The sequence below is a fragment of the Caretta caretta genome, chromosome 1 (genome assembly GCF_965140235.1).
Source record: "Caretta caretta isolate rCarCar2 chromosome 1, rCarCar1.hap1, whole genome shotgun sequence".
In the NCBI taxonomy this organism is placed as follows: domain Eukaryota; kingdom Metazoa; phylum Chordata; order Testudines; family Cheloniidae; genus Caretta; species Caretta caretta.
Window position 1 is genome coordinate 69321611 of NC_134206.1, and position 14604 is coordinate 69336214.

At 48.2% G+C, this 14604-nt stretch overlaps 1 protein-coding gene across 2 annotated transcripts in view; it reads left to right on the top strand.

Annotated features, from left to right (window-relative positions):
• The window catches only part of TDRD3 (tudor domain containing 3), a 306664-nt gene that overhangs the window by 95235 nt on the left and 196825 nt on the right, over positions 1–14604 (top strand). For both annotated transcript variants that reach the window (XM_048851805.2, XM_048851785.2), the window contains one exon: positions 6892–6957. Coding sequence is in view for 1 of the 2 variants with exons in the window: in XM_048851785.2 (XP_048707742.1) it covers positions 6892–6957 (66 nt within the window). In the remaining variant the exon portion in view is untranslated. The remainder of the gene's footprint in view (positions 1–6891; positions 6958–14604) is intronic.

The window sequence follows — 14604 nt, forward strand, 5'->3', positions numbered from 1 at the left end:
TGGACTGTGAGCACCGCTCCCGGTACTGGTCAGAGCAGCGCTCGACCTGGAGCTGATCCCGGTGCTGGTCTCATCGAAGGTCACTGTCGAGATCCAGATCAGGCTCCTGGTACCGATACGACCGCAGGCACCGATCAACATCTCGGTACTGTTCTACATCTCGCCACCGGTCCCCGGCACCACGGCACCGTACAGCAGCAGGGGACTCTGCGCCGACACGTGTGTCACCGCCTTTGCCGTCTCGCTCCGCCTCCACATCGTCACGCTCACAAGGTGGCCACCATGCCCAGGACCAGGGTGAGGATGGTGCAGGACAGTGGCTGGATGAAGGCCAGGATCCGGGCCAAGGAACTCCACAGTGGTCTTTTTGGGCCCCCTGGGCATACCATCAGGACCAAGGGGTTCCTTCGGGGGCTTCCCGTTCTGCCCCTTTGGAGCCCCGAGTACCAGAGGTCACTGTGTCTCGCCCCCCCCAGGGGGTTCTGAGGGGCCTGCTCCAGCACCAACACAGGCCCACACCCCTCGCTTGGTGGACCTTGGGCAACAAGTTCTTCCACATGAGGACCCCACACAGGATCCCTTAGTCCCGGGGGTATCTTCCCCGTCCTCGCCAGATGAGGCAGTGGCAGGGACTACGGTTTCGAGCCCTCCTCCTATGGACCTCCGCGCCCACCAGGAGCTGCTCTGCAGGGTGGCACGCAATATGAACCTCCAGGTAGAGGAGGTGGTGGAGGTAGAGGACCCGGTGGTCGACATTCTGTCCATGGAGGCACCGTCCAGGGTGACCCTCCTAGTCATATGAACAAAAAGGCCAATGCCAAGACAATCTGGCAATTGCCAGCCTCTATTTCACCTACGGCCAAGGGAGTGGAAAGGAAGTACTTTGTCCCCTCTACACGCACCCCCAACCTTGTTCCCTTGTCGTGGCTTCTGTCAACAAGAAGCAATGGCACGGTCAGCAGGCCCCGGTGCCCAAATCAAAGGATGCTAGACGCCTAGAGTTGTTTGAGCGCAAGGTGAACTCGGCTGGAGGCTTGCAGCTCAGGGTGGCCAACCAGCATGCACTCCTGAGCAGATACGCTTACAATTTGTGGCACTCTATGGAGAAATTCAAAGAGTTGGTTCCACAGGAGTCCAGAGAGGAATTTGGGGCTCTAGTGGAGGAGGGTAAGAAGGTGGCCAGAACCTCCCTGCAAGCCTCTCTTGATGCAGCAGACTCGGCGGCTAGGACCCTGACCTCAGGCAAAGCCATCCGCCGCATCTTGTGGCTGCAGGTCTCTGGCTTACCACCAGAGTTGCAGCAGACCCTCCAGGACCTACCTTTTGATGGCCAGGGCCTATTCTCAGACAAAACAGACTCAAGGCTGCAGGGTCTGAAGGACTCGAGAACTATTATGCCGTCTCTGGGATGCATATCCCAGTAACACAGAGAAGGCCCTTCAGACTGCAGCCTACCCTCCCCCTCGGCCAAGACAGGACTTCTTTAGAAGACGCGGCCGAGGTGGTAGAAGAAGACAGACTGGCCACCAAGCCAGCCAAGGCCAGGGCCCTCCCAAGCCATCACCTGGGCCTAAGCAGAACTTTTGAAGGTGCGCCCGAGGATGGAGCACCAGTCTCCATTCAGGATCCTTCCCCGCCTTTCCAGGATTGTCTCTCCCATTTCCTCCGTGCGTGGTCTCACATAACATCAGATGGTTGGGTCCTTCACGTGGTGGAAAGGGGTTACTCCCTTCAATTTGCTTCCCCCCCCCCCCACCCCATCCCTCTTCAGGGACCCTTCTCACGAGCACCTCCTTCTACAGGAGGTCCAATCACTCCTAGCTGTGGAGGCGATAGAGGAGGTTCCAAGAGAGTCAAGGGGCAGGGGTTTTTACTCCTGCTACTTCCTAATCCCCAAGGCCAAGGGTGGGCTTCAGCCCATCCTGGACCTACGGGGACTCAACAAATACATGGTTAAGTTCAAGTTCCACATGGTCTCTCTAGGGATCATTGTTCCTTCCTTTGATCCTGGAGACTTGACATGAAGGACGCGTACTTCCACATTGCAATCTACTCAGCGCACAGACGCTTCCTTAGCTTTGTGGTCAATCAACAGCACTTTCAATTCACCGTCCTTCCTTTTGGCCTATCTGTGACCTCCAGGGTGTTTACTAAGTGCATGGCTGTTGAGGCTGCCTCTGTTCGTTGACAACGGATCCAACTGTTCCCATACCTCGACAACTGGCTTATTCGGGGCTGCTCCAGGGATCAGATGCAGTCTCATGTCTAGCTCACCATGAACATGTTCCATCGATTGGGCCTCCTGCTCAATGTCGCAAAATCTACTCTGGTACCAACCCAGAGGATAGAATTCATCGGAGCAGTCTTAGACTCAGGCCTAGCCTGAGCACTTCTGCCGGAAATACGCTTCATCCACAGCCTGCAAAACTTCCCAACCTTGACTGTGAAAACATGCCTATGCCTCCTGGGACATATGGCCTCTTGCACATATGTGACCATGCATGCCAGGCTGCGGCTACGTCCACTCCAAGCCTGGCTATCAACAGTATCCCGCACAGGTCGGCACAGCTTGAGCACCGTGGTTACTGTACTGCCATGGATATTGGCCTCTCTAGACTGGTGGCTGGACCCCAAATCAGTGTGCGAAGGGGTGCCATTTCACACCCTGCAGCTCTCCGTGTCCCTAGTCAAGGATGCATCATCCCTGGGATGGGGAGCCCATCTCGGGGTCCTCCGTACACAGGAGCTATGGGTGGCAGGAGAGTTATCCCTGCACATCAACGTACGGGAACTTGGAGCTGTGTGCCTGGCGTGTCAGGCATTCCGAGAGCTCATTCAAGGCCGTTGTGTTGTAGTCCTCACAGACAATACAACGGCCATGTTTTACATCAACAAGCAAGGGGGAGCTCGGTCACCCCCCCTCTGTCAGGAGGCCACTCATCTGTGGGAATTCTGTATGGTCCACTCGATCCATCCGGTGGTGTCCTTTCTCCCCGGAGTCCAGAACACCTTAGCGGGCCGTCTCAGCAGATCATTTCAGACTCACGAGTGGTCGGTTTGCCCGGACGTCATCCACTCTGTCTTCCTGAAGTGGGGCTTTCCCCTGATATACCTATTTGCCTCTCACGAGAATCAGAAATGCAAGTGTTCTGCTCTCTACAAGGACGCTCTCTGGGTTCCCTGTCCGACACCTTCCTCATACAGTGGAAGGATCACCTGTGCTATGCCTTCCCTCCATTCCTGCAAGTCCACAGGGTCCTGTTCAAGCTGCGCAGGGACAGAGCCCATCTGATTTTAGTCGCCCCGGCATGGCCCAGGCAGCACTGGTATACCACTCTCCTAGAGCTGTCGGTGGACACTCCAGTTCCACTCCTGCTGTAACCAGACCTGATCACTCAGGACCATGGAAGACTGTCATCCCGACCTGCAATCTCTCCTCCTCACAGCGTGGATGCTGCATGGCTAATTCAATCTGAGCTGTGCTGCTCTTGCTTGGTACAGCAGGTCCTTTTGGGTAGCAGGAAGCCCTCCACCAGGTCCACGTACATAGCCAATGGAAGCGTTTTTCCTGCTGGTGCGCTCAGAGTCATATGGACCCCCTACAGGCATCAGTACCTATCATCTTGGAAGACCTCCTGTCCTTAAAATAGCAGGGCTTGGCAATATCATCTGTCAGACTGCACCTGGCAGCTATTTCGGCTTTCCACCCAGGCGAAAAAGGGCGTTCGGTCTTCTCCAATCCCATAGTCAGCAGATTTCTCAGGTTGGAGCGCCTGTTCCCATGACTTGGACAACCGGTCCCTATGTGGGATCTTAACCTGGTCCTCCCCAAACTCATGGCTGCCCCGTTTGAGCTGATGGCCACCTGCTTGCTCCTGTACCTTTCGTGGAAGACAGCCTTCCTCGTAGCTATCGCTTCGGCGAGGCATGTCTCCGAGCTCAGGGCCACTGTATACGGTGTTCCATAAGGACAAGGTACAGCTGCGACCCCACCCGGCCTTCCTCCCTAAGGTGGTGTCTGCCTTCCATCTCAACCAGGACATCTTCCTCCCCGTCTTCTACCCGAAGCAGCACGCCTCTCGACGGGAACGAAGCTGCACTCCCTGGACGTTTGCAGGGCCCTTGCCTTCTACATCAAGCGAACAAAACCTTTCAGGAAAACACAGCTGTTTGTTGCTGTGGCAGACCAGATGAGGGGCCTTCTGGTCCCCTCCTGGATCACATCATGCATCCGTGCGTGCTATGACTTGGCTGGTGTCCCAACTACGCACCTTACCGCCCACTCCACGTGGGCTCAGGCTTCGTTTTCTGCTTTCCTGGCACACGTACCCAAAGAGGAGATATGTAGGGGAGCGACTTGGTCATCGGTGCATACCTTCACTGCCCGTTATGTGATAATTCAGCAGTCCAGGGGTGATGCTGCATTTGGTTCAGTGGTCCTTCACTCCGCGACATCTCTCTCCGACCCCACCTCCTAGGTAAGGCTTGGGAGTCACCTAATTGGAATAGATATGAGCAAGCACTCTAAGAACAAAAGACGGTTACTCACCTTTGTAACTATTGTTCTTTGAGATGTGTAGCTCATATCCATTCCAAACTCGTCCTCCTTCCCCTCTGTCGGAGTAGCCGGCAAGAAGGAACTGAGGGGGCGCTGGGTCGGCTGGGGCGTATATCCGGCGCCATGAAGACGCCACTCCATGGGGCGCCTCAGCTGACCCACCAAGTCTTGTTGGGGTAAAAATCTTACGACGATCATGCACACGGCGCGCATACGCCTAATTGGAATGGATATGAGCAACACATCTCGAAGAAAAACAGTTACAAAGGTGAGTAACTGTCTTTTCCTGGGTTATTACTTTTGTTTTGTGGTGTGTGGTTGCTGGTGAGTATTTGGTTCAGGTTGTGGGGCTGTCTGTAAGCAAGGACTGGACTGTCTCCCAAGATCTGTGAGAGTGATGGGTTGTCCTTCAGGATAGGTTGTAGATCCTTGATGATGCGCTGGAGAGGTTTTAGTTGGAGACTGAAGGTGATGGCTAGTGGCGTTCTGTTACTTTCTTTGTTGGGCCTGTCCTGTCGTAGGTGACTGGGTACTCTTCTGGCTCTTTCAGTCTGTTTCTTCACTTCAGCAGTGTGATATATGTCATCATGTGCAAGCAATGCCCCTCTGCTATGTACATTGGCCAAACCGGACAGTCTCCGTGTAAAAGAATAAATGGACACAAATCAGACGTCAAGAATTATAACCTTCAAAAACCAGTCGGAGAACACCTCAATCTCTCTGGTCACTCGATTACAGAGTTCAAAGTCGCAATATTACAACAAAAAAAACTTCAAAAACAGTCTCCAACGAGAGACTGCTGAATTGGAATTAGTTTGCAAACTGGACACCATTAAATTTGGCTTAAATAAAGACTGGGAGTGGATGTGTCATTACACAAAGTAAAACTCTTTCCCCACGTTTATTTTTCCCCGCTACTGTTCCTCACACGTTCTTGTCAACTGCTGGAAATGGCCCATCTTGATTATCACTACAAAAGGTTGTTTTTTTTCTCTCCTGCTGTTAATAGCTCACCTTACCTGATCACTCTCGTTATAGTGTGCACAGCAACGCCCATTGTTTCATGTTCTCTGTGTGTATAACATCGTCCTACTGTATTTTCCACTGCATGCATCCCATGAAGTGAGCTGTAACTCACGAAAGCTTATGCTCAAATAAATTGGTTAGTCTCTAAGGTGCCACAAGTACTCCTTTTCTTTTCACAAACTTTGAGTGATCTGAAAGACATCTAGCTGGAAATCATTTTGTTTTTTTTAAAGTGTGAAGAGAGGAAGAAAGAAACATATGTTAAATATCTAAATGACTTCTATTAATGTTTTAATGATTAGTGTTGCTTAATACTTGAGAAAAAATATGCAACTTAAACACTTTAACAATTTTTGAAAAGCAGTCTAGAATAATGAGTTCATAAGAATGAGTATGCATTTAAAATAACCATCTTCATAACTCTCTGTGTGTAGTAATTATTCTTCTAAACAGAGGTGGGCAAACTACAGCCCACGGGCCACATCTGGCCCGTGGGACCATTCTTCCCAGCCCTTCAGCTCCTGGCTGGGGAGGCTAGCCCCCGGCCCCTCCCCTGCTGTGCCCTCTCCCCCCAGCCTCAGCACGCCATGCCGCCAGCGCTCTGGGTGACGGGGCTGCGAGCTCCTGCTGGGCAGAGTGGCTGCTGGCCTGCCCCGATGCTCTAGACTGTGCGGCGGCATGGCTGGCTCTGGCCAGGTTGCGTGGCTACCAGTCCTGGTGCTCTGAGTGGCATAGTAAGGGGGCTGGGAGCAGCGAGGGGTTGGATAAGGGGCAGGAGGTCCCAGGGGGCAGTCAGGACAGGGAGCAGGGGGCGGTTGGATAGGTGTGGGAGTCCCGGGGGGCCTGTCAGGGGGCAGGAGTTTGGATGGGGTCGGGCCAGTCAGGGGACAGGGAGCTGGAGGGGTTGGATAGGGGTTGGGCGGGGAGTACTGGGGGGGAGAAGTCGGGACAAGGAGCGGGGGGGTTGGATGGGTCATAGGTTCTGAGGGGGTCAGTCAGGGCGTGGAAAGTGGGAGGGGGCGGATAGGGGGTGGGGGCCAGGCTGTTTGCTACCCGTCCTGCCATACAGTTTTGGAACTCCCACGTGGCCCTCAACCCAAAAGGTTTTCCCACCCTGTTCTAAGAAAAAGAACTTCTTTTCTTATTCAAATGTATACTTACTGGTATATGTAACACATAATGTGCAAGCTAAAAGTATTGTGTGTAATACTGGAAAATGTAGGCTGTTTCTGCTACTGTATTTAGCAAAGCATATTTGGGATAATATATTTAAACTGAAATTTTGTTATCCTCTATTTTGATTTCAGACAGATTTAAGAACTATTGGCAAGAAATTCCTCTCCAGTGACATCAATGGTGGAAAGGTGGAAAAGGTACCCAAGAATATGAGTTACTAATTTATCTTCCTCTGTTCATTTTGACTTCTTGATAATGGCTATATGTTTCATCCAATTTGCATATTCTGGCTCACGTTACTTCATAAATATCTAAATATCTGCATGGTATGTATGTTTGTTTTTTTTCAGTGCATACATATATTTCGTTCACAAGTTTTGGAAATTTTGAAAAGTGTAAGCCACTTCTGTCTGTGTTTTAGCACAGGCTCTTCAGTCAATTAAATAAATGGAAATCTGATTCATTTATACAACTTGGATTTCTGTGTGCTTAGTCTTCATACTTAATTTAACTCCCCTGTTTTTGTTTATAAGTGGTGGTAGTTTTCAGTGCAAATAGTTATTTTTGATTTCTACATTTTGACTGTCTGTTGCTGATGGGAAGGTTTGTGGAAACATTTTTCATTAGCACTTAGTTGCTGAGCTAAGTAAAAACAGGTTTGTTTTCAGTAAGGTTGCAGAGTGGAGAAGTGGCTACCTGTTGTATGGACAAAAAGAAAAGGAGTACTTGTGGCACCTTAGAGACTAACCAATTTATTTAAGCATAAGCTTTCGTGAGCTACAGCTCACTTCATCGGATGCATAAAGTGGAAAGTACAGTGAGGAGATTTTATATACACACAGACCATGAGAAAAATATACATTGTAAGGACGGTATACATCTGATGAAGTGAGCTGTAGCTCACGAAAGCTCATGCTCAAATAAATTGGTTAGTCTCTAAGGTGCCACAAGTACTCCTTTTCTTTTTGCGAATACAGACTAACACGGCTGTTCCTCTGAAACCTGTCATTGTAAGGAGAGTGATCACTTAAGATGAACCATTACCAGCAGGAGAGTGGGGTGGGGGGAGAGAAAACCTTTTGAAGTGATAATCAAGGTGGGCCATTTCCAGCACATTTCCAGGAGTTAACAAGAACATCTGAGGAACAGTGTGTGTGTGTGTGGGGGAGCAATAAACAAGGGGAAATAGTTTCACTTAGTATAAAGAAAAGGAGTACTTGTGGCACCTTAGAGACTAACCAATTTATTTAAGCATGAGCTTTCGTGAGCTACAGCTCACTTCATCAGATGTATACCGTGGAAACTGCAGCAGACTTTATATACACACACAGAATATGAAACAATACCTCCTCCCACCCCACTGTCCTGCTGGTAATAGCTTATCTAAAGTGATCAACAGGTGGGCCATTTCCAGCACAAATCCAGGTTTTCTCACCCTCCACCCCCCCACACAAATTCACTCTCCTGCTGGTGCTAGCCCATCCAAAGTGACAACTCTTTACATAATCAAGTCGGGCTATTTCCTGCATAGATCCAGGTTTTCTCACATCCCCCCCACCCCCATACACACACAAACTCACTCTCCTGCTGGTAATAGCTCATCTAAACCGACCACTCTCCAAGTTTAAATCCAAGTTAAACCAGAACATCTGGGGGGGGGGGTAGGAAAAAACAAGAGGAAACAGGCTACCTTGCATAATGACTTAGCCACTCCCAGTCTCTATTTAAGCCTAAATTAATAGTATCCAATTTGCAAATGAATTCCAATTCAGCAGTTTCTCGCTGGAGTCTGGATTTGAAGTTTTTTTGTTGTAAGATAGCGACCTTCATGTCTGTGATTGCGTGACCAGAGAGATTGAAGTGTTCTCCGACTGGTTTATGAATGTTATAATTCTTGACATCTGATTTGTGTCCATTTATTCTTTTACGTAGAGACTGTCCAGTTTGACCAATGTACATGGCAGAGGGGCATTGCTGGCACATGATGGCATATATCACATTGGTGGATGTGCAGGTGAACGAGCCTCTGATAGTGTGGCTGATGTTATTAGGCCCTGCGATGGTGTCCCCTGAATAGATATGTGGGCACAATTGGCAACGGGCTTTGTTGCAAGGATAAGTTCCTGGGTTAGTGGTTCTGTTGTGTGGTATGTGGTTGTTGGTGAGTATTTGCTTCAGGTTGCGGGGCTGTCTGTAGGCAAGGACTGGCCTGTCTCCCAAGACTTGTGAGAGTGTTGGGTCATCCTTTAGGATAGGTTGTAGATCCTTAATAATGCGTTGGAGGGGTTTTAGTTGGGGGCTGAAGGTGACCGCTAGTGGTGTTCTGTTATTTTCTTTGTTAGGCCTGTCCTGTAGTAGGTAACTTCTGGGAACTCTTCTGGCTCTATCAATCTGTTTCTTTACTTCTGCAGGTGGGTATTGTAGTTGTAAGAAAGCTTGACAGAGATCTTGTGGGTGTTTGTCTCTGTCTGAGGGGTTGGAGCAAATGCAGTTGTATCGCAGAGCTTGGCTGTAGACGATGGATCGTGTGGTGTGGTCAGGGTGAAAGCTGGAGGCATGCAGGTAGGAATAGCGGTCAGTAGGTTTCCGGTATAGGGTGGTGTTTATGTGGCCATTGTTTATTAGCACTGTAGTGTCCAGGAAGTGGATCTCTTGTGTGGACTGGACCAGGCTGAGGTTGGTGGTGGGATGGAAATTGTTGAAATCATGGTGGAATTCCTCAAGGGCTTCTTTTCCATGGGTCCAGATGATGAAGATGTCATCAATATAGCGCAAGTAGAGTAGGGGCTTTAGGGGACGAGAGCTGAGGAAGCGTTGTTCTAAATCAGCCATAAAAATGTTGGCATACTGTGGGGCCATGCGGGTACCCATAGCAGTGCCGCTGATCTGAAGGTATACATTGTCCCCAAATGTGAAATAGTTATGGGTAAGGACAAAGTCCAGCCACCAGGTTAGCCGTGACATTATCGGGGATAGTGTTCTTGACAGCTTGTAGTCCATCTTTGTGTGGAATGTTGGTGTAGAGGGCTTCTACATCCATAGTAGCCAGGATGGTGTTATCAGGAAGATCACCGAAGGATTGAAGTTTCCTCAGGAAGTCAGTGGTGTCTCGAAGGTAGCTGGGAGTGCTGGTAGCGTAGGGCCTGAGGAGGGAGTCTACATAGCCAGACAATCCTGCTGTCAGGGTGCCAATGCCTGAGATGATGGGGCGCCCAGGATTTCCAGGTTTATGGATCTTGGGTAGTAGATAGAATATCCCAGGTCGGGGTTCCAGGGGTGTGTCTGTGCGGATTTGATCTTGTGCTTTTTCAGGAAGTTTCTTGAGCAAATGCTGTAGTTGCTTTTGGTAACTCTCAGTGGGATCATAGGGTAATGGCTTGTATGAAATGGCTTGTATGGCTGCATGAAAAAACTTGTACAGATACAGACAGACATCATCTTCCTTTCCAAATGCAAACAGATGGACATCGTACCAAAAGGACTGAAGGTAAAAAATCCATTACAATCTACATACCACACAGACTATGCTGACAGCTTGTGCCTCACGCTCTCAAAGAAACTGCGGAATCACCTGATCAAGATCCTCTACAGCAAACAGGGAAAGATTAAGAATGAGCTCTCAAAAATGGATACTCTCATAAAGAACCAACCTTCCACACAAACTTCCTCGTGGCTGGATTTTACTGAAACTAGACAAGCCATTTACAACTCACACTTTGCTTCTCTACAAAAGAAAAAGGACACTAAACTTTCTAAACTACTACATGCTACAAGGGGCCACAGCAATGGTTCCCTCACCCCACCTAGCAATATTGTTAACCTATCCAACTATACTCTCAGCCCAGCAGAAGCAGCTGTTCTATCTCGGGGCCTCTCCTTCTGCCCCTCCACCCCCACGAACATGATACAGTTCTGTGGTGACCTAGAATCCTATTTTCGACGTCTCCATCTCAAGGAATATTTCCAAAATACCTCTGAACAACATCCTAATCCACAGAGGTCTCCCTGCCAACACTACAGAAAGAGGGATTCTAGATGGACTCCTCCTGAAGGTCGAAACAGCAGACTGGACTTCTACATAGAGTGCTTCCGCCGACGTGCACGGGCTGAAATTGTGGAAAAGCAGCATCACTTGCCCCATAACCTCAGCCATGCGGAACGCAATGCCATCCACAGCCTCAGAAACAACTCTGACATCATAATCAAAAAGGCTGACAAAGGAGGTGCTGTTGTCATCATGAATAGGTCGGAATATGAACAAGAGGCTGCTCGGCAGCTCTCCAACACGAGTTTCTACAAGCCATTACCCTATGATCCCACTGAGAGTTACCAAAAGCAACTACAGCATTTGCTCAAGAAACTCCCTGAAAAAGCACAAGATCAAATCCGCACAGACACACCCCTGGAACCCCGACCTGGGATATTCTATCTACTACCCAAGATCCATAAACCTGGAAATCCTGGGCGCCCCATCATCTCAGGCATTGGCACCCTGACAGCAGGATTGTCTGGCTATGTAGACTCCCTCCTCAGGCCCTACGCTACCAGCACTCCCAGCTACCTTCGAGACACCACTGACTTCCTGAGGAAACTTCAATCCTTCGGTGATCTTCCTGATAACACCATCCTGGCTACTATGGATGTAGAAGCCCTCTACACCAACATTCCACACAAAGATGGACTACAAGCTGTCAAGAACACTATCCCCGATAATGTCACGGCTAACCTGGTGGCTGAACTTTGTGACTTTGTCCTTACCCATAACTATTTCACATTTGGGGACAATGTATACCTTCAGATCAGCGGCACTGCTATGGGTACCCGCATGGCCCCACAGTATGCCAACATTTTTATGGCTGATTTAGAACAACGCTTCCTCAGCTCTCGTTCCCTAAAGCCCCTACTCTACTAGCGCTATATTGATGACATCTTCATCATCTGGACCCATGGAAAAGAAGCCCTTGAGGAATTCCACCATGATTTCAACAATTTCCATCCCACCACCAACCTCAGCCTGGTCCAGTCCACACAAGAGATCCACTTCCTGGACACTACAGTGCTAATAAACAATGGCCACATAAACACCACCCTATACCGGAAACCTACTGACCGCTATTCCTACCTGCATGCCTCCAGCTTTCACCCTGACCACACCACACGATCCATCGTCTACAGCCAAGCTCTGCGATACAACCGCATTTGCTCCAACCCCTCAGACAGAGACAAACACCCACAAGATCTCTGTCAAGCTTTCTTACAACTACAATACCCACCTGCAGAAGTAAAGAAACAGATTGATAGAGCCAGAAGAGTTCCCAGAAGTCACCTACTACAGGAGAGGCCTAACAAAGAAAATAACAGAACACCACTAGCGGTCACCTTCAGCCCCCAACTAAAACCCCTCCAACGCATTATTAAGGATCTACAACCTATCCTAAAGGATGACCCAACACTCTCACAAGTCTTGGGAGACAGGCCAGTCCTTGCCTACAGACAGCCCCGCAACCTGAAGCAAATACTCACCAACAACCACATACCACACAACAGAACCACTAACCCAGGAACTTATCCTTGCAACAAAGCCCGTTGCCAATTGTGCCCACATATCTATTCAGGGGACACCATCGCAGGGCCTAATAACATCAGCCACACTATCAGAGGCTCGTTCACCTGCACATCCACCAATGTGATATATGCCATCATGTGCCAGCAATGCCCCTCTGCCATGTACATTGGTCAAACTGGACAGTCTCTACGTAAAAGAATAAATGGACACAAATCAGATGTCAAGAATTATAACATTCATAAACCAGTCGGAGAACACTTCAATCTCTCTGGTCACGCAATCACAGACATGAAGGTCGCTATCTTACAACAAAAAAACTTCAAATCCAAACTCCAGCGAGAAACTGCTGAATTGGAATTCATTTGCAAATTGGATACTATTAATTTAGGCTTAAATAGAGACTGGGAGTGGCTAAGTCATTATGCAAGGTAGCCTGTTTCCTCTTGTTTTTTCCTACCCCCCCCCCCCCAGATGTTCTGGTTTAACTTGGATTTAAACTTGGAGAGTGGTCGGTTTAGATGAGCTATTACCAGCAGGAGAGTGAGTTTGTGTGTGTATGGGGGTGGGGGGGATGTGAGAAAACCTGGATCTATGCAGGAAATAGCCCGACTTGATTATGTAAAGAGTTGTCACTTTGGATGGGCTAGCACCAGCAGGAGAGTGAATTTGTGTGGGGGGGTGGAGGGTGAGAAAACCTGGATTTGTGCTGGAAATGGCCCACCTGCTGATCACTTTAGATAAGCTATTACCAGCAGGACAGTGGGGTGGGAGGAGGTATTGTTTCATATTCTGTGTGTGTATATAAAGTCTGCTGCAGTTTCCACGGTATACATCTGATGAAGTGAGCTGTAGCTCACGAAAGCTCATGCTTAAATAAATTGGTTAGTCTCTAAGGTGCCACAAGTACTCCTTTTCTTTATACTAAGTGAAACTATTTCCCCTTGTTTATTGCTCCCCCCCACACACACACACTGTTCCTCAGATGTTCTTGTTAACTCCTGGAAATGTGCTGGAAATGGCCCACCTTGATTATCACTTCGAAAGGTTTTCTCTCCCCCCACCCCACTCTCCTGCTGGTAATGGCTCATCTTAAGTGATCACTCTCCTTACAATGTATATTTTTCTCATGGTCTGTGTGTATATAAAATCTCCTCACTGTACTTTCCACTTTATGCATCCGATGAAGTGAGCTGTAGCTCACGAAAGCTTATGCTTAAATAAATTGGTTAGTCTCTAAGGTGCCACAAGTACTCCTTTTCTTTTTGCGAATACAGACTAACACGGCTGTTCCTCTGAAACCTGTTGTATGGAGTTGATCATCCACTGGTGCTGTGTTATCTGTCTGAAACCATGACAAATGTAGTGCAAGCGTTAGTGAAGAAGAAACTGATAATAAACCATAAAAAGCTGATTTGAGACATTTTGTATTGCAGAGTAGATTTGAGTTTTTAACCAAACTTTGCTTTGTGTGCATGTAGCTCTTAACTATTTAAATAAACAAGCTTTCTCTGAAAAAGGGTTTCAGTTCTTATTTAATCCATCAAAACTATGTTTTTGTAAATATTTCTAGCAACTTTCAAGTTGGTGTTTTATCATGTGTAGCTGGTAGATGGATTATTTTAGCCATTGAAGCTTCTAAATAATATTCTGTCTAAGTTTGAGGCTTCCATTTCACATCACACGAGTGATCTCTTCTCATTTTGTTTTTCATTAGATTTTTTTTGTTTATCTATTTCCATATCTGCTTTCCGAGTTTTTTCAAAAAGAAAAAAAAAATTATATCCAGTTGATGAGTTGAAGCTTTTGTCACATTGAGAAATTAGCGTGAAAAGGAATAAAAAATACTTCAGGCTTCTTCTACCTCAACCTAGTGTGACAGGGTCGGGCCAGGTGGCTATAGGAGAGTAATAGAAGGCAGATATATTAGCCTCAGGCTAAGTAGGTCCCTTTTCCCTGGGTAAGGTAACAGGGAAGGTTCCAGAACAATCAGGAACCTTCTGGAAACAATTAAGACAGGCTGATTAAAACACCTGCAGCCAATCAAGAAGCTGCTAGAATCAATTAAGGCAGGCTAATCAGGGCACCTTTAAAAAGGAGCTCACTTGAGTTTGTGGTGCACGTGTAAGGAGCTGGGAGCAAGAGGCACTAGGAGCTGAGAGTGAGAATGTGGACTGTTGGAGGACTGAGGAGTACAAGCATTATCAGACACCAGGAGGAAGGTCCTATGGTGAGAATAAAGAAGGTGTTGGGAGGAGGTCATGAGGAAGTAGCCCAGAGA